The sequence below is a fragment of the Phlebotomus argentipes genome, unplaced genomic scaffold, assembly GCF_947086385.1.
Source record: "Phlebotomus argentipes unplaced genomic scaffold, Phlebotomus argentipes genome assembly scaffold_18, whole genome shotgun sequence".
NCBI lineage: Eukaryota > Metazoa > Arthropoda > Insecta > Diptera > Psychodidae > Phlebotomus > Phlebotomus argentipes.
Genome location: NW_026776177.1, coordinates 17535508 through 17561589, shown reverse-complemented (window position 1 = coordinate 17561589; position 26082 = coordinate 17535508). Strand labels below are relative to the sequence as shown.

Here is a 26082-nt window from a genome sequence, read left to right as displayed (position 1 = left end):
AGACATCACCTCTTTTTTGTCATCGTTGTGTCATATTTGTGGCGTCTTCGCCAGCAAAATGATCTTTTTTTTTATATGCACAGACGAAAAGTGAGAAGAGTGTTTGGGAAAAAGTCGAAGGCCTCAATCGATCTGGAAGAGCCATTTTAGTGTTATATCGCACCGACCATAAAAACAGACAGAAAAATCATAAAAATTTGATTACATTCAGATTACTATCACCAGAGAAAGAGAGAGAGAGAAATATTACTCATCTTCACCTGTTTATTGAGGGGGACCTTTTTATTAGACGGCGCTCTCTTGACCGGAATACTTTCAAATCACTTTGCCTCTTTTTGCCCAACGGCCACTCTTCCGCTCTCCGGACAGATGCTGAGGCGCAGAGAGTGCGATGATCTGGAAGACAGCACAAAATTCATTCTGTGTCCATATGAGAGTGGTGTACATTTGTCGACATTCTCAGCACTGCCTTGCATGACAAGTGACGATTCGGCAGACTTATCGTCTCAGCATGAAATTCTATTAATCCACTCGAGAGGAATTCCAATCGGGCTCTCATTATCCTTTCGAATAAATCAAAACTGCTCTTAAACATTCATGAGACATTCTATTCCACTCTCTCTCTCTCTCTCTTCGGGTCCTTGGAAAAAGGACAGATGGAAGACGAGAAGCCAAATCAATTGAATTAATTAACTGAAGCTTCTTCTACCTCATAATTGCATTCTTTGGCAGAAAAAAAGTGCCAATGATGCCATATGATGAAGATTTGTTTGAAGGCGATCCATTGGAGTTAATAAGGTAGAGCTTTCGAAATTAATAATAAATATCCGAGAAGCATCCAGTCAATAAAAATGCCGATAAATCAGTGAAATTGTGCAATTCGAATGGTAATTAAGTTGACTCTTGAGCTGCAGTTGAATAAATTTCTCATAATCCGACAGGCGGAATAAATTAATTAGAAAAAGAAGAGGATTTAAAAGAGCCACTATACATAGTGATGTATTGGTAATAAATTGTTCAATAATTTAATAGCTGCCACACAAATCTTCCTCCTCGGACAAGTCCCAATGTGCTGGTCAGCTCATCGGTTGCAACATTAATTAACAGCCAGAATAGCATCAATATTTGGGGTATTTGCGGTGGTTCACACCATGGTCCAATGTTTTAGATGGTGTGTCGAATAACATGCAAAGTTTTCCTCATCCAGCTTGTTTTTGCACTCCGGGGTGTGATAATGAATCATTTGGGTGTGATTTCCATAATCAAATTTGCTCCATTATTTTGCCATCTATCTCGAAATAGAAGCTCCTGGCTTTCAATGAAACTTTCCCGTACATTTTCCCTCCCGAAATGCGCATCATGATCATTTCTCTCGTACTAATTGAAAGAGAGTATTGCCACTTAAATATTAACCATCATATATAGAAAAGAGAGTGGAAGATGAAACGCCATATTAATACAAATCATCATCTGATATGAGCTAATCGTATTGGAATAATAATTTATTAATATATATTTACACTATTGATATAATATGGAGAACTCATAAATCAATTTCCATATTCATACTTCGTATTTTGCAAAGCATATCATGTGAATTTTTAAGCGAATTACCACTAAATGGGTTTAATAACTTTGCTTGCAACTGCAGTTTATACTTTGCTGGTTTATTATTTGAAAACACATTCATTGAATTAGCGCGCTGTGTCAAATGAAAATCACCAGCATGAAGAATTACGTAAATATTCCGATGGCAATCCGTATTATTGGGTTAGTTGATATTTGGATACATCGACCATTAGTCAGAGATAAAATATATACAAATTTTTGAATAGTATAAAGGCGATGCTGTGTGGGAAAGTAGGTTAATACCCATTGCAATCGAGTTTGCTATTTCATCCGTTGATAAACCCCTCGCAGTTTCCACCCATTTCCATTGTTGCCTTCGCTGCCTCTTATTGCATAATACATGAACTTCAAATTGTACTTTTGGCACAAGACAGAAAGACACAGTGTGTTTAATGGTGAAACATAAGGTGGAATAACTTCATAAATATCATTTGGGAGTGAGAGATGTATTTCTTCATTTATACAATCGCGCCTCTGGAGTACATTAACAATAATCTCTCGCGGTGGCAAGACTTGAGCCGAAAGCACAAAATGTTTGAGTGTTGTATATGCAAATTCACGCGAAATTATTCCAAGTGTAATTTTGCATGACGCCTATTGAAGGGGGATGCTTTTAACGACACCATATTAGCCACATATTTAATTAGTGAGATTGAAACATACAATTTCCTGCTGCGCCACCAAAACTTCACACACGACGGTTGAGCTTTTCCCTCTCCCGACTGTCACACTCACTTTTCGCCGGTGAGGAGGATAGGATTATACGTCTGAGGACATAATTTCATTTTGCTAAATACCAAATATCTGCAGTCATCGCCGAGTGAGAAGATTAAGTGATTCTCGCAAGCATTAATTCACCATTTCGTGGCTGGGCGAGGAGGAAATCCCTCTGCGCAGAGCGGAAGGGGAAAAATTGTGAAAATTCACAGGGATTCACTGCAAAGCTCTCCGATGATGGGGAGAGCTTTTCGCCCATCTGCTTTCCTTTCCCGCAATGTATCGTATGAGCAGCAATTGTGGGTGGTTGGCAGGTCTCTCAACTTGTGGTTTCAATTCCAATTGAATTTATTTCAATCCTCATTCTTGTGAGTCCGGAAGTTGACGGAGAAGTGCCATAGTTTCCCGACATACACTTTTCTGCCACCTTCACTCTTTCTAGATGTCCTAGATTGTGTGTGCACTGAGGAAAAAACTAAGACTCTCGTGAAAGACTGTGTCGATTAAGGGGAAAATCACTGGCAATTTCTAACCATTAACTGTGATTATTCAATCATTCTTTATATATATGAATTTTTTGATTAGTTCCTGCACATATTGCCGCCAGAGGGCAGAAGTTTCGCTTGTATTTCCCAATTTTACCTTTTAAATTTATCGTCGAAAGTTCTACAAGCTTTTCTAAATTAATCAGTTGATGATGAAACAGGGCTTTTCCTTGCGAAAAGCTTCATTTTTATGCTCATAGTCATAGAATTGGAGAATACATGAGTAGCGTCCTCCACTCCAACTTTGCTGCCCTCTGGTGGCGAAATGTAGGGAAAATAATTGAATATTTAAATATATTAAAATTTCAATTAAATATCCTGAAAATATGCAATACAATTTGATCCATTTAAATATTTTGTCGAAAATATTCAATTTTTGATTATAAGTAAAAATCAATGTTTAAATATTTGATTGAGACCGTTGAAATTGCTCAAAAATCGGCTAGTGACTTTCCCTTTGATGTCGATTGTCCACTGCATTTTACTCTAGTTGCATTGCTTTTTCTAACCACAAAAGCTAACAGTTTAGCTTAGCAGTCATTTCCAAACATACTTGTGCACTGACTTTCTTCTCAGTACTACTTTTCTATACATTTGTGTGTGAATCCCTGTAAGGCAGGAGATGGCAAATGGGAGAAAAATCTCCAAAAGAAACTTTTTGCCCTTTCACCCACACTCTCCTTTTCCTGGGTTAGCGCAATTACTTCACTTATTGGAAATCCAAACTTTGCAGACGCCAACAACCCCCCGAGGGCGATTCGGTCGGAAAAGGAACAAGGTACAGCTACAAAAGTCACCCAGAATTTGTAGTGCATTTTTGCATATGAAATCTCACACAAAATGTGCAATTGAATTATTCGTGGATTGTGCGGTTTTTTCCATCACTCCGCATTGGGACAGTCAATTTCTCTCGCTTGCATTTTCGCCACTCACAACACAAATCAATTCGAAACATGTTCATTTGCGAGGCAATAAAAAACCAATTACACTGCGAATATTCCAATAGAGATGCCCACGGTGCTCATTTAGTGCAATAGAACGAGACAGCGAGAGCGGCGGCATAAATATGCGATGCTGCACATAAATAACTCGGTTTCATACCCACTGGCCCGTGATGCGGCCCCAAACAGACTGACAATCGCGTGTGTTTGCCTGTCTCCATGTGTGTCGCCCCACAGATAAAACAGCCCCCCGCGAAAAAAAGCGGCACGCCCGCAGTGAAAAAGCTCACCCCCATTGAGCTTTTGCACTCACTCAGAATAGTTGATTTGCAAAAATTTCACTTGCTGACAATTAATCCGGATGGATGCGTGTGCCAATGGGCGCAATTTATTTAATTTTATTCACTTTTGTGCTTTCGTTTCCCTGATTGAGGCTTCTCTGCCGGCGACATGACACTGGGGTGCGAATGCCCGAGGGGTCAATACTCAAATAGGGGAAAACATGCGAGGCGTGAAATTTGCCCGTCAAAATGTTTAGACAAAGCTCAAATTCTAGCTGGAAAAATAAATTTATGCTCAATTCAAGTCATCAATTCGGAGCAAACATTTTATCAGCCGTTAAGCTGATTCGGAGCTATACAAGAGACTACATATATCGTAAAAATCGTGCTTAATTGAAGTTTAAATCACGATGAAATTCAGCCATAATCCTCAGTCTGTACAGTCCAATAATTCAAAATATTGATGATGCTTAATCTACCCTGCCATTAGGATAACTACACCCCTTGAAATGAAAACGCTTTGTGTCTAGCTTGGGCCAGAGTTCAAGCGACAATTGACCATGGAGCACAAAATGTGCACAGTTGGGGGTGAAGCACCCCATAATTTTAAATCCAACTCCATGTGGAAAGCCCAGAGTGTGCCAGAGAGAGAAAATAAATGCCTACACATTAAAATAACACCATCAATCAATAAGATATAGAGTTATCTTCGTCATTGTGACACCAGAAGTCTTTAGCCACTATGGAAAAGAGCTAAATCGATGAAATTAAAAATCATTCTCGTGTCAATATTTTGCAGTGCGAAATATCCTGAATGATTGCAATTTTTGCCATTTCTCTTTGCTTTCTCCACCCTCATCCGCCGTAAATTGAAATTTCCCATAAATTTTTCGACCACAGCGCCACAATTTCCTCTTTGCAGTTGTTAAATCAACAAAGATACAGGAAACAATTTTAATTGAGACTTTCAATTTCGGCTGGGTTTGTGTTCAGTCAGTCGGTTGGATGGTTCAAATGTAGCTGAAAATAGTTTTATTGGCTATCGAGTTGGGGAAAGCCGTGTGCGAAGGGTTGCTTGGACATTCGGTGGTGGAGAGATAAAGGCAAGGATAAAGGCGAGTACTTGGGATAGTCAAAGACTTCCGAGACATTAGAGTCGATACAGAGACGCCTTTTCCTGGGTAGACAGAGAGATGGAGACGGAAAAACCCACTCGCCGGAAAATCATCCGCCAAAGTGATAATTCTAAAGATGTATGAGGGTGTGCAAGTTATTTTTCCCATTTTCACGACTTTGCACTTTTCATCCCCTTCCAAAGGACACACCCTCGCACTGCATTCTGATGGATTGTGGGTGAACCTCAAACGAGGCGGATTTGATCTGTGTGAAAATGGGCGAAAGAGAATACTCTCGCTCTCCCACTTCGTGAAAATTTGATGGATTCTTGCGTCCGTATGTATTTTATTTAACATTGCGGCATGTTCCACCCTTTCACTTCCACTTCGGCGTCGGGAAAAAAGACGGCAACAGGAGGGATTTTCCACCCGCCATTGTCAGAACGTATTTTGTCGCTCTTGAGGCTTGACTGATGCTTTGACAACGAGGTTTGCACGTTCCTCACCCTTTCGTCATCCCCTGAAATCCTGGCTTCCACGGCGAGCCGAGCGTGCGAAAAGAAGAGGATTATTCAATCTTTGACGATGTGACACCTCCGAAGACCGTCCTCGTGCGGAGGATTTCTCCCCGTAAACCACTTCCTTTCGGGATGCGTGAGTCACAAACCAAAAAAGAAATCTTGGGCGTGGGTGACAATCAAAGAGGATGAATGTTTGCTTAGGAAAGCAATTTTCAGGGGATGTGAGAAAAATTTAAAGCAATAATGCTCACGTTTTCTTATAGCTAAACACCATCGTGAATTTTCCTTTATTTCAACAAAGATGAGAATTAAGCTATTGAAACGCCATTCAGCACCAAAGTTTGTATTATCTTCTTATCAATGTAAATTGCGATTCTGTAAACTAAGCGGATAAACCAAACATAACCTCAAATTTGCACTTAACAGCTCAAAATTTTGGGCTAGAAAGAATCTAATTCAGAACATGTTATCGAAAAGTGCATTAAAAGCAGAAAATCATCAAATATATCAAAAATTTCTTTAAGATAGTCTGAAAAACAGAGTTATTAAATTGTCAGATTTCATTTCGGTTTCAGTAGATTTTAGTCTTGTTAATCTTAATCTCCTGAAATTACAAACACTCCATAAAGTCTGAAGTTCTGGGAAGTTTTAGGGTTTTTTCATAGAAACTATGGAAGTGTCAGGAAGTGTTGTACAGACTTGGGCCACATTATCTTCCCCTCGATTCTTATCTAGCCCTTGCAACTCTATCCCGGAAACACTGGCGGGACTGAATGGGCGCCAGAGTGTGGGCGATGCGGCACTTGATGCTTTTGACACAGATTCCCACACCCAGGAGCTCCTCAAGTGGTGGATTCCCGCAGAAAGACATTTGTACACTCATCACCAGCGATGTCTGTTGGTAGCGACAGACAGTTATTGTGGTGATAATGAATTTTCTCTCCCAGAGACTCAATTGAATTTATCGCCGGGTCCTCCGTGGCATGTAATCTTTCCCCACCCCCGAATGCTGATTCAGATGTCGAATCTGTCAATTTGCTGGCATCCGTCGCTTATAGATGTTGCTCCAATGACAAATCAATGTCTGAAATGAACTTCGTCCTCTTTATTCTGTGGCATCTTTCTGCTCGGAAGGGAATTTGGGGGCTCGTCCAAGGACCAAAGCTGTATTGCTGTGAGACTCTATGATGAATTTGTGCGGTGAGCGAACCACATCGCTGATGGTTATTGTTGCCTTTGAGGACGCTCCCCGGGAAATCTCTCTCCCGGGAAGTTGTCCTGTAGTCTACTGATGGCAACGGGGAAAAAAATATAACCAGTGAACAATGGCAAAGTGGATATTTTCCTCCATTTCTTTGAATTACACTCACTTTGTCTCCAAACAATATATGGTTAGAGTGAGCTTTCACATATCTCAGTGTACTTTACAGACAACACATACAATTCTTCAATATAAATTCTGACCATAACATATTTCTATTAACCTCTTCACCGGAAAACATACAACAATAGTCTAGAATTACCTCCGTGAGCACGTTTCCACATTTTTCTTCCCATTTTCTCCAATTTCGTGGAATTTATATCAACTCTCAAAATATACTCACAATTTTCGCAATGCTATCCTCTTCGCCAAATCACTCCAACGTGGACATTCACTCGAACAGTCCATTACTGTTCATTGCAAAAATTTAATAAAATAATTCATCATTCCCCAATTGATTGGCTGTTTTTTTGAATAAATATTAATTTACATACAAAACTGAAAATTTTACTGAAAATGACATTATTATGTGGTTGCGTACATATATATTGATTCCCAAAAGTCCTTTCAAAATAGAGCCTTTATATTGGTTGAACAATATCAACCGCATTGATAAAATTAAAAAAAAAAGTTGTAATAAAATATTTTCATCATATCGAAATAATTCTCGTCATCACTTGTTGTGACTAAAGAACGCTGTGTTTGTTGGTAAATTGTGTAATTTCACGCCAAAATGCAAAAAGGGGATTTTATATTCAGCCTTTTGCTATCGTATAGAAATCAATTAATTATATATCGATTTTCCTCTTATTCCATACAGTTTGGAACATATTTTGAACTTTATATAAAGGGGAAAAAACATCCGGTTGTGTAGCATAGATAATTTTGCATTTCATTCAATTTCTCCTCATTTTTTGCCCACTTTCTATGTCTATTTTAGCCTTGTAAATACTCAATTCCTCGGCGACTTCTCTTCCAAGAAGGGACAAATCAAACGAAGACAAATATTGGGCCTCTGAGGCATGATTAGAGATGAAAGAATCTTCAGAAAATCCACTTAAGTATTTGTTGTCAGCGGAAGAAAAGCTCTCGAACCGAACAAAAAACAACACACACGAGAGGAGATTTTACCCTTATTGTGTATCAGTTGAATTTTAGGACAAACACACTTAAAGCATTCTGCGAAATTGCATAATATTTCCACATGATTTTTCCAGCTTCCAATGAGTGTATTGCCCAAAGTGGAAAAAATTAATATAAATTATGAGTAAATGTTGACCCTCAAGGCTTGTCTTTCACCCTTCATGTAATTGTGACGTTCTTCTTCACGCTTATTGTCCGAAAGATGTGCGCGCCTCCTTTTATGAGGCGTCCTGGCGAAAGGGAAAGGGATGTGCTCGAGGGCAGGAATAAAATTGTGAAGGAGACACACACTCAAGCTCTGGCTCGTCTGCTTAATAAGTCTGGGCACGTGTCCTCAATAAAGTTGGCCAAGTAGCCTCATTCGAATGCTGCCCCACAATCACCCAGTGCACAGCCCCATCTGCTCCGGTGGACGAGAATTCTTCAGGGTAACTGATAAAATTGACGAAAATCTCACGTCTCATTGACGTTCCTTGGCTCTGTTATTGCCACTTCCACACCCTCGCCACCAATAATAAGCAAAGTGACTAAAAGGGCGGTCAAGTGCATGTGTTCGGACACAGGAAGAGTTGTTTGAGTCCCAAAAGGATGCCCCAAAGAGCCCCCGTCACTGGAATCTCGCATCATCAACTCCCTTGTCCATGTGCGAAAATTGCAAAAGCGCGACGTGGATTTTCATTTACAACACGATAAATAGATAATAAAACGAATGGAACATGGTAACAAATGGATATATTTGCGTCCGAATTTTAATTAAAACTCCGTCCACTGCCTGCGAAATGAATTATTGTATTTTAAACAATCTTCCTCGGCAAACTGACATGGCAAATGCTATGGTGGGAAAAATTGATTCCCATGAAATTCATTTAATATTCATTCCTCACTTGTACCGCGATTCCACTGTCTCTCTTTGCCTAGTCAAACAAAAATCCAAATTGAAATAGAGCTCCAGGGGTGGATGAGGTGAAAATGCATATGGTGTGCATGTGCAATAATGACCTTTTTGGGTGGATGTCTATTTTAACACGGACACTGTAGCATTTCGACATTACATATTCACCAATATTTCACATGAAGCAGCTTTTAATTGATTTTTTGCACCATCCAGTCTAATTTATTTGCCCTCCAGAGATAAATTTCGCGTGATATATGCACTCTGGAGTATTAATGAATAAACACATAAATCGGCCCGCGAGAAGAATGAACTGCGAATAGAGCTGAAATGAACTGGGAAATGATGAGCTGACAAATTGGTGTTTAGATTTGATGATTTCCGCAAGTCAACTTGTTTTATTTTTATCCACTCAGAAAAAACATTATTGAATATAAAAGAGTCGAATCCTTTTTGGCATTTCGTGTTATAATTTCAAGCTTTTCGATCAACTTAACTAACTTTATTACTGATATACTGAAGATTCTCTTAAGAATTAAGACTGAAATTAAGGAATGAAAAGAATGAATTGTTTTCTGGCCCGAAAAGGAGCTTTTGCTATAATTTTTAAACCTGAAAAGACTTGAAACTATACTTAAAATGCCTTAAATTTTGTCTACATTCATAAGAAAAGACAATTTCAAGCCGAATCATCTTGATTTCAGTCTTCTCCAATTAGAATCAAGACGAGAATATTGGTTAATCAGTTTTCAGTCTGATTTTTCTTAGATATATGCTGAAACATGCTTGATATCTTCTTCGTTGGTTTGACGAGAATATATTGACGAATCGCATTCTGATTACGCCTTGACTTACAAAATCGGTATGCAGAAACAACTTGTGCATATCTTTTCGCGCAAAAACAGAAAATTTGCTTACATATTGAATTTTTTCCGACGCGAGCCTTGTTTTTGCCGCAAAAATTATACAATTGCCATGATGTTCATAAATTGCATTGATTTCACTCAAATGTGGTTTTTTCATGCACTTCAATTGCATTGGGCAACTTTCTCGAGCCGCGGTCGCTCTCGTGGATGAGAATGGCGCGCGAGAATGGAATGCAGATGGCAAAACTGGCTGGTCATCGCGGATAGAGTTGCCAAGCGCGTCTGAATGGAGCGGAGAGTGTGGCATCTCGCGCTGTGAATTTGCTAAACATTCACTTATCGACCAGATGATCCCGTCAAATCTCACTCTCACACGCGCCTCGCAGTGAAACGATAAATTTGACCACATAAGCTCTGCACATTCGCCACCAGTGATGAACTCAGAGATGAGAAGCCGTCAAAATTGACCTGAGATTCTGCGAGGAAAAGAGTGGCTTCGAGGAAATCACTCAGCTGTGCAATTTTACCAGATAATTTACCAATATTGAGCTCAACCACATTTCCAATGGACTTTAATTGGGAGTTCAGTGAACTGGAAGACCAATAGCAATTATCGATGACAGCGAGTTGGATCAACACAATGGAATAGGAGCAGATAGTGTGTGAGAGAGAGAGAAAAAGGCCAAAACCAAACAAGAATAGCGAATTTTGAAAATTTTCACCGAATTGAATCTTTCCATGAGTCAATTGTTTAAAGGTTGAGCCGTGTCAAGCTTTAAGCTGGGATGTTTCGTGACAAAGTTGCACGTTATTCATCGTGCAATATTCATTAAATCTCATAAATTCAGTGTAAGCTCTCAATACACTGGAATAAATCCTCGACTTTTACCTCCGCAACTCCCCCACGAACACCCCATTCAATACCTGACATTTTCCACCTCGAATCTCTGAAGTGCTTCGTGCTTTTTGTGTATTTGAACGGCAAAATTATATTTGAATAAGAGCTTAAGCCACCACAATGCTTCTCAGACTGCTTTATGTTCCCACATCTCGTCCTTCTCATTAGCTCTGCTCAAGGAGATCCCTTAAAGGAAGCATTTCACATCGCGAATATTGCATAAAATGCTTTTCTCTGCTAATTGGCGCCATATTGACATCATATTTCACTTTAATATCCCAATAATAATTTGCTACGTATTTATGATTAATAGACAAGTGCTTCCAACTTTTGTCCGTATATCACATATAAATTCCCATAATCCGAATAAATTTATATCAACCACGATATAACCTGTTGTTTCTGTTTCCCAATCTGTTTCCCCGGCATTTTTGCCGGGCGTGCACGAGCCTTCGGGAGGGGTGGAATCTTGGTGGGTTTGTTTTTTCAGGAGGCGCACAAGTTATGGAAACATGTGAAATCCAGCTTCACACACAATTGGCAGATGAGAAAATGGGTACAGAATAGAATGAAAATTCCTTGAGATTTCACATCTGGCATAGAAGACGTGTAATCCCTTATTTGATGGGGTTTATTGGATGATGGTGTGCAGAGGAGTGGCGCAAACCATGAAATCCCCATCTCACACATGTTTCAAATGGCAATACTTAATAGTCACACACACACAATGTAGTAATTTACATAATTTATAAAATGTACATTTATCTACCCATTTTAAATGGTTACAATCAGGCTCCAAATTGGGGAGAAGCCGCAAGGGTTATCGGATCGCTGGTAATTTATTTACTCAAATAGGCACGCACACATTGCCTTCCATCAGAGCTTTCGCCCCAGAAGCCCCAGTTGAGGAGGTCCCTCTCTCTCGGGGAAAGTGGGAAATGACAATCCAACTTCGCCTTTATACATTTTAAATAACATTCCACAGCCCCGAATGGAATTGAGAACCAAGGAATTGATTAGCTGGAACGGTGCTCTCTAAGGATGTCTTACACTGTGAGCGACGGGGCGAATTTCCCTCGCCAGATTAAAGAATAATAGAAAAGCTGTTTATTCAAATAAATTGAAGGCTTCCAACCGTTCTTTGCAGTGTGGTTTAAACCTTCTCGTATACATAAATTGATCTCCTTCCATGGTTCAATCCTTTCGTGTGGCAGAATGGTCTTTGGTGGGCTCTTCCGTTAAGATACAGTTTGTGGTGTTGTGTATTCAAGGCATGAGACGGGCAGGAATTGCAAGTAGGAAACACAACGTAAATGCCATACATTTATGGAAAAGGATAATCCATTAAGCTGGTTTTGTTAATTAAGGAGATACTCGTATAACTTTATCCGTTGCGGCTCATTCGGAGAGCTCAAGTGTAGTTTGGTGCTAATGACTTTTCAAAATTCAACAAATTTGTTCTCGCCAGCAAAAACAGCCAACAAACTACCGAGAATGGAGATTTGGAGCGATGGACGGTGTGGAAAAAACGAGTGGAGAAAACTGGAGGAGGAACATTAAGCTTTGCTTTTTCCATTCGCCACCTCCAAACGAGATGTTTGCCAGCACAAATACATTTTCGTGAATGGCTAAAGGGTTGGAGGCAATAATTGCATTTAAGGATCGCACGTGAAGCACACATTCAGCTATTTCACTCCACCGGTTTTCCATCTAACAAAGTACTCATCACTAGACAAACCCACTAATAGCACAGCTTCGTTGGTGAGTTTCTGCTGGCAGAAGCGAGTCTTGCACTTCGGCATAATCCAATTTGATTTCCGGGATATAAAATTTTCCACTCGACAGCTGCAAAACAACTCGCACAGGTGAAAGCAGTCCCGAAGGGAAAATTCTCCGTACTTCAGTAGTCTCAGTAGGAGAAAAAGAGTCTCTGTAAGCATTAAAAATCGAGCAAAAAATTGGAAATACACAGTGAAATGTTCCCTCGAAATCCATAATCTTTTCATACTATTTGTGGATCCGTCGCAAGTCCAAAAAGGTGTCCTGCTGTCGCAATAACTCGCTCCTGGAAGCTTTTGTTCTTGGCTCTCACTTTTATTTTATTCCTGCACAGCACATGCTTCATGGACATGCCAAAGTTCGTTGTGGGATAAGAATGAATTTCACGTGAATTTTTAGCAAGACCACTCGATGGAGTTTCCCTGTGGATTCTCGTGCCAAAGGGATTCTGGAAAATACAATGGAAACCGAGGGGGAGATAATATGGTCAGAAGTGATGTACACCTTAGCAGAAGTCAGAATTTCATTTATTTAGTTCTTACAAATAAGTTCCTAGGAATGATTTTTTAGATTATCCAAATCAATCAAGCATTTGCAAGCAATAAAGATCTTAATTTTAAATTTCTGGATAATAAAACACACTTTAAACAGTGCTAAAGTTAAACATAAGCTCAAAAACATTTTATAGAGTTTTCCCGACAAGTTTCGAGTAAAAATTCCCAATTTGTGACCCTTAAAAATCTTTAAATTCTTTCCTTAGCTGAAAACAGTTTTTTTATGTTTTCAATGTTATTTTGAGGTTAAGATCATACAAAAATTAACCAGAAAACTATTCCTAACCAGAAGAACTTCTAAAATTGCCTAATTAAAATTGCTAAAGTGTTTGAAAGCCAAAAAACGATTGTTTTTTAATCACTGAGAGAATTTAAAAAGTATTTGAAATTGTTTTAGGCCATATTATCTCCCCCTTGGCTAAAGCAAGGCAAATAAGTGGAAAGGAATTGTATGTTCATCTACCTTATAATTTAAATTGAACATTCTCGCAAGCATTATTATCAAAGAAGAGCAATTATGGAAAAATTTTCAAACATGATTTCATCCTCTGTAATTTTTCTTCAATTGGAACTTCGTGGAAGTACAAAATTGATCTTTTTGGGGTTTGATGGAAAGTAGATGTGAAGTACGAAGAGCTCCAATCAATCTTTCACATTGAAAAGTGTATTTCTTTTCGTGTTTTCCTTTTTCCTCTCACAAAAGGCCACGGATGGAGGAGGTCGTTGCTTACATCGTCCCTAATTATTGTCAAAAATTTCCGGGAAACTCTTGCTCAGAAGGAATTCACATTAGATTAAGGGTAAAAAGTCACAGGGAAAAAGGCGAGCTGCCTTTCCTCCCAATAAATCTTCATCTTGACCGAAATTGCGGGTGAATTTTGGTGGAGGTTCCTTTTTTCTTCTCTTTTTTTTGGAAAAAGACCTCCCATTTGTCGTGTGCACTTCAAAAGAGGCCAGAAGCCCTCAATCACTCATTCAGGGAGCGATCCAGAGACGTTGAAAAGCGCGTGGAAATGAAAATTCCTGCTGTTTGAAGGAGGAAAAATGATTTATGAGTTGGTAGTCGAGACCATATTTTATATGTATGGCTGGTTACTCATCAAGATTGTGCATAATTTCTGACTTCTCCCAGTTCGGATAAATGTAGAAATTGTGGTCCTGCGGAGCAAATGGATCGGGAGGTTCAGGGAAAACCCGCAATGAATGATGATTTCCCGGCAATTAGAGAATATCCTTTCTTCTGCAGTGTATTATTAATGAGGTTCACCATCCAATTATCCAACTCAAATTACACCCTTGTGAAAATCGATTTTCATCTATAAATTAAATTTGAGGCCGTGGGAAAGCTCAGACCCAAATGCGAATTTTTCCTCTTTCATTTTGTGGATTTTCGCCGAATCAATATTTATGGGGGGAGAAAAAAGGTAAAAGATAAAGTGAACCGGAGAGATAAAAGGCATGAAGAACCATCAAAGGTGCTTCTCATGTTGAAAAATATTCCTTTGCCATATTTTAGCACTAAATTGATAGCAATATTGCCTCCACAGAGAGACCCAGAGAGCGAGTTCTGGCTCTATAACTGCCACACAGAATGGTCGGTTCTCTTAATTACACGGAACGGATTTTTTTCCGCAGCAAAAAGTTCGCTTTTTCCGCCTCTGAGCTTTTCCATATAGATTCGATTCACACTGTCTGTCTCTCGTACATCCCCATGAGGATTCTCCATGGGTGGGCATGAAAAATTGGTATGAATGATGCTGGTGAGATTGTTTAGGCACGAAGAATGATATTCGGTGCTTTATTTCCTCGGCCAACCAGCGACTGTTCTTTATTGTTTCTGCGCGGATTTCATTGTTAATTTCCATATCACTTGTTTTTATGAGGATCCACTTATTATTTATGCATTCCTTCCCACAAGCGTAGCCCAAAACTCATGCTCAATCTTCCCAGGGACTCTCTTCATATTTCCACAGCCGGAGTCATATAAGTAACACAGTTGAGTAACATAAAATGCGAAATGTTGCCGTTTGACGGTGGAAATAGCTTGAGAGATTTACATTTAAATCGAAGCATGTTTCGCCTTGTTTGTTTGTACGCGACACATCTGGTGATTGTTGTCAGGCTGCCGTGCTCTCCTCCTCTGCAGCGTCACAGAAATCCCAATCCCCATCACTTGATCTTCACTCCTCCCGCCCAAGGACCCTTCCAGCACGCGATTCCGCCCCTGGAGGACAGAATCGTGCCGAAAAGTGAAAGCCGAGGGCTTCCTTTTTTCTTCTGGGAACGAAGAAGACTTCCTAAAGACCCCATTCGAGTGATACGTCATGTTTATTTTATTAATCTTGAGCTTTACTCCGTAAGGAGCTTTTCCGGGTGTTCTTGATGGGATAATTCGAGACAATACAGTTACCAAATTCTCTGCCATTTACATTCAGAAATAGTTTTTCGGGTGCTACGCACAAGACCGACAAATGTCCCATTCTTGAAGTCTAAATGTTTGTAAGTTAGATTACATGGTCAAAAGTTATATAATTGTCTTACAGAGAATTAAGTGAGGATTATCCAGATTGATTACAAAGGCACTGTTTCTACTTCTCCAGACCTGTTGGTCAACGAAGCATATCTAAGGCATCCGGATGTACATATTTGCAATCATACAATTGACAATATCCAAAAGCGCTCCAATTTCAGTCACTCAACTGTAGAGAAGTGAATAGGAATAAAGAGAGAGAGAGAGAGTGTCTCTAAGCGTAACATGTGAGCTCCTCGTCGTTGAAGACAAGCAATATCTTCCCGGAGGGGCGATGGTGACTTCTTGTTCCGCAACGAAGGATACATGGCGGATCGTCGAGGAGATATGTTCAATTTATACATCTAAATAATAATAAGAACATCCATCTTATCCCTCCATGTACCCAGTTATTTATGAATGTAAATGCAGCCCCCGCACTCTACCTTTCCACCCGCGCTCAGGGTGCTTTTGTGTGTGTATGTATGTGTGGAGTGAGCGCCAGAATCAAAGGGATTATCATTTTCCGCTGACTCCACACAAACAGTGTTTTCATTGAATTCTCCCCGACCACCGCGAAAGCCCGCGGAGCATTAATATTTTTCTCATGATGATTATTTACCCTCTCCCCGCCAATTGAGGAGCTTCCATTGTTGTGTTGCCTCGCTTATTGAGAGCAGGAGAAAAAAAATCTGAATAAGACTTTTCGCTTTTCAAGCTCCGCAAAATCACCCCAAGACCACTGCAGGGAATAATTACTGTGCACAAAATATGGGGGTTGTTCCGGGGTGGCAATAAGGCGAAAGTCACAACAATGTACAATGGAATGCAAGCTTGAGTGATTTAGGATGTGATTGCTTTTTGTGACAACATTCACCAAGACATTGCAAAATTTCCCTAAATGGAATAACGACAGTTGAACGTGGATTCACGAGGATATTAATAAACACCCGCGTAGATTCATTTTGAGAGCTCCTAGAGCAAGTCCTAGAGCTAGGCACCTAACAATTGATGAAGTACAACACAAACAATGCAATACTTTGTGAGAACAATTTGGAACATTCTATGAATCTGGATGAAAACTTCAATACATTTGAAGCCAATCTGAAAGTATATGATTTCAAAGAGTTTTGGGTAATCAATAGGTAAGCGTATACAGTGGCTCAAAGGCAATGTCAGGAAAGCAGGAATGGTTGATTGTGTCATGACTCCTCAGGCTCTCTGCAGATTGCACAATGGCTGGAATAGTTGAGATACCACTCAAGTGTCCTCAGATCATCCCAAGTATGCACTTATGAAAGCCACTCTTAATGACCCTCCTCGTCTCTTGCAGATTGAGAATAGAGCGCTTCGGCTGCGGGACGCCGTGACGGCCGCCGCTGTCCAGTACCCGGACCATGAGGTGGCGTCCTCGACATCGCCGCAGGGAGTGCCCATCGCTGTGGTGCCGGAGACATCGCCACGGCTGTCATGGGACTACTTCGACGAGGCGGGCTACATCGCCAGGGGTGGATTGCGCAATGGGGAGGATCCGTATATTCGCAATCGATTCAATCAGCAAGCAAGTGACCTCCTGCCGAGCAACAGAGAAATTCCTGACACTCGAAATCCCATGTAAGTTTAACTGCCAACCGCCTCATCTTACCTCATTTCCCTGCCTAATGGCACGTACCGAGGGGTGTGCAACTCAATTGAACTTGAGTCTCTTAATTAAATTTACCCCCCCCCCCACCTCCCGCCCATTCATCCCACAGGCGCTCCTTTGAAGCCTGAACCTGGGAACCGAAAAGTAGAGTGATTCATTTAGATTGTGGGCCGGGGGAAGTTTAATTGTTTCAACTAACAAGGTGGAAATCGTCTGAATTATACATCAACTCCGTGAGATATGTGCTGCTGGAAAACTTTTCCACAACTCTCTTTTGATTGTTGGAATTTCGATGGCTTTATCAAAAATTGAAATACTAATTGATGGGATTCAAAGGCAAATTTTCCAGTAAATTTCTGGCAAAGTCCTAAAAGGCAATCAAAAGAGCGCCGTCAATTGAAACTAAGGACAGAGTAAGGGCTGAAAGTGCTCGGACGAAGTGCTGAGAATGCCGGAAAAATGCTCTACATAATGGATGAAGAAATTAGAGGATAAATTTGTGAAAGGGAAGAAGTTGAGAGCGTATAATTGGGACCTCGGGAGGAATGTCAAAACTCCACACCCCTTGAAACATTTATGGGTCGCACGAGGCAAGGGGGAGACAATATGTCTTGAATCTGTACATCATTTCTTAACACTTCCAGTACTTGAAGTTTTCAGACTGGAATTGAAATCCAAAGAATCGGGATCATTTGGCAGTAAAAGAAACACTCAAGAAAGGAATATTGTAAGTTTTCGAACACTTTCACTTCTCAAGACTTCCACTGAGCTGTACACCACTTCCGACTGTATTATCTCCATCTTGATACGTGGTCGTATATGAGAATCTGTGCAAATTGTGGAGTGAGTGTGTGTCGAGCTGATGAACACCTTCCTGATGGATTGATTGTTTAATGTGTTTAGTTACTAATAATCAGATAAGGTGGCCTTCGAACACGGCTTTTTGCTCAACATCTGCTTTATCCATTCCTAATCGATATCGCACTGATTAATAGTAGATGATGGATATGGCTATTTGTCAGAATTAATCGCTCAGTCTGGAATATTTACAAAAATATATTCTCCTCTCTCTGGCCGTCATCATGTATAAATAATCCCACCCATTGACCGTTTTCGCCGTTGTCTTTCTCATTTTCCCGTGATTTATGAATCGAATTTTTATGACGGGAACACATTATTCTGTCGTTTGACTTGTGTCTATGACCGAGCCTTGGCTGTGAATGCAAAATTGCTTATGATATCCACATTTTGTTTCGGTCGGGGACTTGCAGAGTCATCGAACACCCTGCGGACTGGCTATCCGATGCCAAGACGGCCGCTCACATCACTTTCTGCATCTCGGTCGTGTGGAGTGTAGTAATTTAAGTGATGCCCAAAATGGAATTAAAGGAGTCACAGTGGCGCCAAACTCACACTCAATCAATTTGTCACTTCTGTCCTCATCCGTTTCGATCAATTCTCTGTCCCATTCCATGTTTTGGGGTTGCTTTGAAAACCCTTTCTCGTTCGCACTCTGGCAATTGGCTCAAAAGTGGTGGCCATAAATAAGAGGAGTTTATGGGGAAATCCAGGAAATTCAAAGTGTATCTCAAATCGATTAAGTGAAATTGCTTTAGTTTCGAGATACAAAGTAAGACTGTTTGCTAGACAATTTATAAATTATCTACCCCAAAATTCTCTGCTTTGGAAGTCGTTTCGGTAGAGCCAAAATTGAAATGTAGACTTCATTAATGGCCCAATTTTGAGATTCGATACACTATGAACGGCATAATACTTAATTCAGAGAGTTTTAGTGCTGAGATAAGACACATTTTATGCAATCAGAGCTCGAGTCTATCCACTTAGGACGCCACATGTGATGCTACACATAATTCAGGCTACACCTCAATATGTACCGCTCGGTATCGTTAGATAGTGATTCCCCAGAGACAACATTAGAAGACTTGTGCTGAGCATATCTTCATGCATTATGAGTGTGGAACGGTGTGCGGATGCAAATGGAAAATGATTGCAAATATCTGAGGCATTTGCCATCTGCCAGTGCTAGACGATCAAATAATGACTGCTCTGAGATGTGATATAATCGCTGTGAAATGTATTTTTGGCCACCATTCAGTGGGTGGTGAGCATTCAACTCCATCTCTCACCCAATGCATTTTCCATGGCGGCAGCAGAGCTGGCAGAAAGTGTCGAAGGGGGAACAATACACAACCACAACAGAGCCCTCTTTCGCCAACATCACAGTGTGGGACTGAAAAATTCATTAAAAATGAGGTGGAAGACTTTCCGGCACGAAAAATTATGTGCAGAGCGGAAATTGCCAAAGAAGAATTCTCGTGCTAGTGCAATTTTATTAAATCAAAGGCAAATGCATTTTACACTCTCCGAGACACTTTTATGCTCTTGTGCACATTCTCTACACGTGTAGACAAAGTGTTGGACTTTTTTCCTCTGGGCAAAAACTGTCAATTCCACTTCTTTCAAGTGATTTGCCGCGAACTTTCTTTGGCTTTGGTGACATTATTGTGCTGAAATTCAAGCTAAAACTAAAATATGTTTATGGCACAAACTAAGAACTTGGTTAAAAATGTAATAATTATCCAAGGGGCTGATATTATGGCCAGAAGCTTTAGGGAAGTTACAGTTTTAGAGAAATTTTGCATTGCAAAAGCCTCTATTTCAAGAAATTGAGGCATTTTCTAAATTATCTTACTTTGAAAAATCAATTTTATTATTTTTCTAGGTTATGACCTTTAGAAGTCGGATTAAAAACCTTAAAATTTGATCTAAATTTCATTTTATATTTTCCAAAGACAAAATTTAAATCTCGGGACATTCTTATATCTAAGAATTTAAAGACATTAAATTTCCTAAGTCGGAAAACCCAGTTTAGATTGTGATAAGTCAGAAATAAGTGTGCGAAACAGTTGAAGGAGTCTAAAAAGCGACGGAAAAAGTCTTTTAAGACGTTCAAAAGTGTCTGAAATGGTGTACAAATTTATGGCATATTATCTTCCCCTTGCAGTTATCCCAGACAAACAATGCATAATGAAGTTAAAAAACATTTCCATGCATTTTATGCTATGTATAATATATGTAATTGATCGTTAAAGGAGACAATGGACGAAGCTCAGTGGGTTTTTCTTAATGAATACCTCACTAAAGCCCACTTTACACGTTCGCGAGGGAAACAGCAGGAGTAGCTCAGCTTAAAGTAGATTGAAATGAAGCATCACTATCTGAATATGTCGAGTTCCCCAACTTGTATCGCAGATGAGTGTGTTGATCCAACTCTTGCACTTTGCATTAAGGGATGGAACGGAGTGAAGAGTGCGAATCTCATGTACTGAGTATTCGCATTTGCTATTTAAATCCTCAAACCCACATTAAATCCGCAAATTGAACGACCACACGAGCTGCGCTCCTCCACTTCGTCTTCCATGCTGGCGACAGAGGCGCTGGGAGCTTTCGGATGGGGCGAATGTGTGGCTGCAGCGAAACTCGATTGCTTGTGTAATGCCATTGTCGATATATTCATAAACGTGATCATCAAGCCATTCACGGCTGTGTGTCTCTTGTTGTCGATTGAAAGGGAGAGACAAAAAAGAGGCGAGGTGGAAGTGACGATAGCGTGCATGTTGCTGGCTGACGACGCCGGCGGCGCGGGTGGCGGAGCATCAAAGAGGCAAATCGACACGGAAAATGTGGGTTATTTACTGATTATAGAATTTGATGCAGTCTCTCGCTGGCTTGCTGATGCTCAACACGGCGCCCACTTTCCGCTCTAATGGACATCGCGTCGCTCTTCTGCTGAACTGACCAACATTTTGAGCACATGGTGGCCGAGGAGTGGATGCAAAAACTGTGGATGCTGGGCGGCGCCAAGGGGGCGGCGGGGGAATGTTTATAGATATTGTATGTGTGAAGTGCTTTCACGGCATTGTTGTGCATATACGCGGTAAATTGAATCCATTAAACGGTTGAAAGGTTGCACTTGCCTTGAAATAGTTTAATGAATTCGCCTCCTGGCACGGGAGCCGAGCGCCAGCACAGTGGCCCCGCATTCTTCCTCCACGAGTTGGATTGGAATGAAATTTACGATATTATTGGCTTTCTCCTGTGACTGCCAATATCTCCTGTGTTCCGCAGAGCACCACAGAAATCCTCTTCGGGTATTTGCACACTGTGGGCGTGTGAGTCGAAAGCTCTGCCGTGGCGACACCCTCAGCAGTAAGCTCATATCAATTCTGGAATCCATTGAAGGATTGAAGAGGGAGTCTTAGAAATTGCCAAAGCTCAGTGCGGCTAATCTGTGATTTGACACATAATTCAGAATCCACATGCCTCGATGGAGCCTTTGGCTCCCGAATAGTCTCACTGGCTTCTGTCACCTCCACATTTTCACCCCGGCACTTGGGGGATGAACGAGATTTATTCCGCGACGGTATTCAATTACATGTACATGCGGGAAGACAGTGTTCGACTCCATGTACTTCTTCTGGGGCTTTATTGTCAAATTGTAAACAACAACGTTTCGGGCAGACACTGGCGGAGATGTATGTATGTGCATGTATGGCAAGTGCTTGAGGAACCAAAATAGGGTGGAACACACAACTTCTTGCAATTTTCCACCCAAAAGATGGGCCACAAAAAGACATGGCAAAGCGACAAGACAGATAGAGTACAAGTTGGAGGCAGAAAAAAGACCCCGAGGATATTGCAAAAAACTAATGCCAAACGAGAAATACAGCGGGACACATGCAGCTCATGGGGGAGAAGAAGTCAAATAAAATAAATAGTTTCACAGTGAATTTTCACTCGACTAGTTTCTTACCAATAAATTCAGGCGAGAGTGTACATGTACTGAGAGACAGGGTATCTTATCCCTATAATGCAGTTACTTTTATTGATGCCGGCCAGACTTGATTCAATATTGCTCTGGCTTTCGGCAGTTAAGTGGGGAAGAAGCTCTCTGTCGGCAAATTCTTTCTGCTTTTTGCATACACGGAGGATCAAATTGTTAGTGCTTCTTGCCAATTTCTCTCCCTCATCAATAATCCCTTAGAGCAGAGGAGCAGAAGTGAGACTTTGAGAGACAACCCCAGAATATGTCATCCTTATTGAACAATTTTACTTGTTTCAGCAGCGGATATGGCAATTGTTTTGCAGCTCGTGGAAGAATTTATGACCGCGATGAAACTTTACTAGTCTTTTTGCCTTTTATTCCGGGGGTGAAATTTGAGAGCGATGACAAATGGCATCTCTCGCTGAGGTCAATGATGTCTCGCGAGAGAAGAGCGAGAAAAAGAATTGCTCTTGTTCCATCAGAGAGAAAGACAGCGTCTAATTAAATGCTAATAGGGCCACTTTCAGCTCCTAAATTTTCATGGTTTTGTGCAGAACATTAAACCCCCAATGGCATCCCCTCGGATTAAATATTCAGCGAAAAGTGGAATTCGTCCCACACAATTGAAAGAATACAATTTCAATTTACTCAAATACCTCAGAGATTTATTCCTTCATTAAATACATTCTCTTGTTTATGACAAATTCTTTTGCACATAAAATTGAGTGCATAACATTTATCTTTTGAATTTTCATTAGTTGTTTCCGAGCCCCCCCAAAACTCAAGTATGTCGCAATAAAATGTTTACTGTTTTTTTCTGTCCTTCCAGCTTGGGGAGTGGTGAATTTTATTGCCGTGCCGTCGGGGGTGGGATATAATAAAAGAAATATTTTAGAGCGTGGCGGGAAGACGCATGGTGAATTCTTTTAAATGCAGAAGACCCTCAACTGAGGGTCGCTGAGACGTCGGTTGCGGGGAAGATTGCAATATTGAGGATATAAATTGTGGGAAAATCTTTAAACATATAATTAGGTTGTCTCACATCCACCTCATGAATTTATTTATGTGCATCAACCACCCTCCCAAAAGACGGTGAATTGTGTTCACCGGTGAGTTGGCTCGTCTTGCCGCCCATTCTTTCGCAGACCAGCAGAGAAAAGCTGTGCGACGGACTCTGCGTGGGTGAGGACGCGTGCTCCCCATCCAGGTTGGGTGTGAGAGTCATATAAATTCCCCAAAAGGGACAGACAAACGGCAAAATGGAAGATATAGAGCTACTTACTTACAAGAGCAAATAAAATAGAATGGAATAAACTCATGGATTTAGATACAGAAATTACAACTTCTGATCACGTTTTAGTCATTTTGCAGTTACACAGCGACATTGTGTACAACATTCCACATGGAATGCTTTCACTAGACCAGAAGTCATGAACACACTGGCAGAACTTTCAGTGCACAGCGTCCAGTGTGGTGGAAAAAATATTCAACTTCTACTGTGAATACTGCGGAGGCGACAGGCCATAAGTTCGATCGGATGAACCGTGTTCAGGGGAGCTCAATTGCAGCATTTCAAACGGCAAGGCAGGCTCAATTTGGGAGTAACTTTCATCCACTTGCGCAACATATTTTACACAAACTTTCTGGCACGGTTAATTTGATCAATTTCCACTCAAACTGAGGAATGTTAAATGTTCAAAATGAATTAGGAATAAACATCAAAATTTAAAACCCTCGATCACAGAAACATAGTAGCGATCAACCCCTTGTGCCCACCTTTTGCACTGTGATTAAAATTGTACCGTCTGTAGAATAAATACCTGGGAATGTGGATTTTCTTGTGAAATAAAATATATAGCCTAGCAGCCCCTTTTGTTTGGGGAAAGACAACAGAGACACCGAGAAAAGCCGCATGGTTGTAATCTTATTCGAATGACTGGGTGGATTATTTGAATATTTAATTACGTAGAAGAGAAAGTGTGCGATTTTTCTTCGGTGTTCCTCGACCTTTCTCTCAAGTAGATCTCCTTTTAATTAAAGAGCCATTTGAGATAGTACCTTCAACCACAGCACTGGCGGACGTGCTCCACATGCAAAAATCCCTCTTGTCTGACCAGTGAAAATCCCCGACCATGAATTCTCTGGATTCCTGGCAACTGTTACATAGCGTCGAGATTGCATTTCAAAGTCGAACTGCCGTCATGAATATTCAAATGTGGCATAAATCGGGGGCAGGTAAAATTTTTCCACCCTTTTCAGCTACAAAAGCATCGCGATCTAGCTTTTGCGGAAAAACCGCCATGAATGTGCACACATCACATGCGATTTCCTGACGGAGATGAGTGGCTTATAACGTCTCTTCTGCCGCTGAATTCAATCTCTCAAACACGTTTCTCATATCAAGAGCAAACAACTGCGGAATCACTTCAGATTTCTGTTTTTACTCCACATTCTCAAACACCCCTCAAAACCACATAAATTGGGATTCAATTGGTGGTTTTATTAAATTTTTCTGTCCCCTTGTTTTTCCACATCTCACCGCCTTCTCGCTTTTGCTTCACGACATGAATTTATGTATATTTCTGCAAAGGGTGGAAAAAGTGACACACTCGAAGCTTTCCAGTGTTTTCCAATCACTCGATTGTCTATCCTCCAATTAGTCTTTCTGAAGTGTTCTTGCGAGGGATTTGCAAACAGAGAGATTATTACGGCTAGTCAAGTGGTTTTTTTTCACGGAATTCTCCTTTCTAAATTATGTTCTCTCAGTCGCAACTAAACGCACGTTTGGGCGTTAAAATTGTTTGACCCAATACAAATCCTTTTTAATAAATGATACAAGTTACAGAAAAAAAAGTAGAACAGAGCCTCGAAAATAGAAAAGGAAAAATGTGTGATTGGAAAAGTTCAATCTTGTATTTCTCAAGAGGGAAAATAAATTGTTGGTGTCTTTAGGGAAGTCATGGGTTCAGGGTTGTTTTGTCCCCCAATAATGTCCCTCGAAAGTTTTCCAATTATTGCATATTATTGGATTTATAGTAAAGGAGAGGCTTTTTAAGCCATGAGAAAGGGTAGAACTGCCTCCGCCAGTGTTCAAATCCATGGGTGGATTTGCAGAGTGTCAAGCAATATCATACGAACATTCGCAGTTTCTCTCACATTCGAGAAGGCTTAACTTGTCTCTGACGGTGTTGAGTGGAAAGTTGAGCCTCGGAAGCTCATTCCGGCGGGCTTTATTATACATATATCGCCCACAGATTGAAACCATGGTGAGATGAAATTGAACACTCTGAGAAATCTTATTGAGTTTCTGCCGGTGTGTCGCGCATTTCGTGCTGAGGAGCGTGGTTGCTCACCCGGATCCCGGAGACCAGCTCACCCGCACCATTGCGTCATGCGATGTCACATCCCATTGAGAATTAATCTTTCACTGCTCCGCCACGCTTGCCGCACTTTGTTCTTCGCCTCCCTGAGAATGGGCCGGGACGTCGAAGACGATGATGGAGTGAAGTTTCTGGCACTAAACTTTGTCATCGAGCGCAATCATCAGTTGCATGAAGCGTGGGCGAAGGCTGGAGTGCAGCGTGTCACCATTAAATGTGCTCCGCCGCTCCTCATAGACTCTTCATCTTTTCAATATTGCAGCCAATTCGCACATGCACGAGCGATACATGGAATGGTGGGTGAACACTCCGGGGACGCGCGGCGTGAAAAGCGAGAACATGCCAATAGTGACGGCGATCGCCACACTAATAAATTGGCAAACCACTCTGGAGATCCATCATTTGTCCACACTTTATTGGCGGATGCGATGAGAGAGCAATGAAAATGCGGGACCACTTGAGTCCCTTCGGCAAACTAGACAGCTCTCTGTCCATGAAATATAACACTGCACCGAGGGAAGTGGCACTGCGTACTCAGAGGAAGCATTCATTAATCTTCC

The 26082-nt window shown here is 40.8% G+C and overlaps 1 protein-coding gene across 2 annotated transcripts in view; it reads left to right on the top strand.

Annotated features, from left to right (window-relative positions):
• LOC132260853 (polypeptide N-acetylgalactosaminyltransferase 2-like) overlaps positions 1 to 26082 on the top strand; it is an 81947-nt gene that overhangs the window by 36363 nt on the left and 19502 nt on the right. The window contains exon 2 of one of the 2 annotated variants that reach the window (XM_059759228.1): positions 16991 to 17265. In XM_059759228.1, coding sequence (XP_059615211.1) covers positions 16991 to 17265 — 275 coding nt within the window. Of the gene's footprint in view, positions 1 to 16984; positions 17266 to 26082 lie in introns of both variants that reach the window. The other variant, XM_059759227.1, reaches the window with a different exon arrangement.